At 57.8% G+C, this 1,363-nt stretch overlaps 1 protein-coding gene across 1 annotated transcript in view; it reads right to left on the reverse strand.

Annotated features, from left to right (window-relative positions):
- The window catches only part of SSR2 (signal sequence receptor, beta (translocon-associated protein beta)), a 5,338-nt gene extending 4,258 nt beyond the window's left edge, over positions 1 to 1,080 (reverse strand). The window contains exon 1 of the mRNA XM_010003523.1: positions 925 to 1,080. Within this exon, the coding sequence (XP_010001825.1) occupies positions 925 to 1,079 (155 nt within the window). The 5' untranslated portion in view covers position 1,080. The remainder of the gene's footprint in view (positions 1 to 924) is intronic.
- Between the last annotated feature and the right edge of the window lie 283 nt (positions 1,081 to 1,363).

The following is a 1,363-nucleotide window of genomic DNA, read 5'->3' on the forward strand; positions in this document are numbered from 1 at the left end:
CTGCGGCTGCTCCAAGGCAGGCTCATGGGCATGGGAGGGTTGGAAGGGAACATAAAGCCCATCCAGTCCCACCCCCCCATGGGCAGGGACACCTCCCAGCAGCCCAGGCTGCTCCAAGCCCCATCCAACCTGCCCTTCAACACCCCCAGGGATGGGGCAGCCACAGCTTCCCTGGGCAACCTGGCCCAGGCTCTCCCCACCCTCACACTCCACAATTCCCTCCTCAGCTCCAACCTCCAGCTCCCTCTCCCACTTTTCATCCCTCCCCCTCATCCCATCCCTCCCTGCCCTTGGCCCAAGTCCCTCCCCAGCTTTCCTGGAGCCCCTTCAGGCACTGGAAGCTGCTCTAAGGTCTCCCTGGAGCCTTCTCCTCTCTAGGCTCAACACCCCAACTCTCCCAGCCTGGTTCCAGAGCTGCTCCAGCCCTCCCAGCATCTCCGGGGCCTCCTCTGGCCTCTCTCCAGCAGCTCCATGTCCTTGTCATGCTGGAGGCAACATAAGTTCTACAGCAGGTGGAAGAACTGTTTTTTGAAACGTAAAAAGGCAGCAGGAGATGACAGGGACAGTCCAGGATGGTGCTGGGGAACAACAGGGAAGGAGCAGGAAGGGGAAGGCAAAGCTGAGAGGAACTGGAAAAGGGGCAGGAAAGCAGAGGGGGGAAAAGAGCTGAGACGGCCAGGAAAGGGAGGCTGAGGGGAAGGGGATGGAATGTGAGGGGACACGAGAGGGGCTGCAGGTCCTGGAGCAGCCACGGGGGGAAAGGAGGGGACAGCAGAAGAAGAAAAAAAATGCAAAGGACAGAGTCAAAGCTTCAAGCTCTTGTGCCAAGCTCAGGGCGGGGGCAGCCAAGCTCCTCATGGAGCGCAGGAAGTCCCAGACACCCCCACATCTGCTCCTGATGCTGGAGCCTGGAGGGGATTTTACCTGGAGCCAACATTGTAGATGTTGTACTGCAGAGTCAGGTCCTTGCCCTCCACTGCATATCTGTTCAGGAGTGATTTGGAGGCCAGGAGCCTGGCCCCTTCCTCACAGTGAGCCACAGGGAGCAGGGCACACACAGCAAGGAGCAGGAGCTTCATCTGGAAGCCAAAGAAAACAGAATGTCCTTAATTATTTCATTGCTAAAAGAAGAACAAGACGACAGGACAATTTGGGTGCAGTGAGAGAACTGGTGTGCCCCTCACAGGAACACTGCTGAGGGATCACCCCAAGCTGGCAGAAAGTCACTCTGGCCCCACATGAGTCTGTAGGTGCCCCTGAAATCCTGGCACGTTTTCCTGCAGAAGGTAAGAAGTAACCCAGAGTGTCCCAGCTCAGCAGGCAGGGAAGGAAGGACAACAGTTCCTCCTTCCCAAAGCCCCAG

The sequence above is a fragment of the Chaetura pelagica genome, unplaced genomic scaffold, assembly GCF_000747805.2.
Source record: "Chaetura pelagica isolate M959 unplaced genomic scaffold, ChaPel_1.0 scaffold268, whole genome shotgun sequence".
NCBI lineage: Eukaryota > Metazoa > Chordata > Aves > Apodiformes > Apodidae > Chaetura > Chaetura pelagica.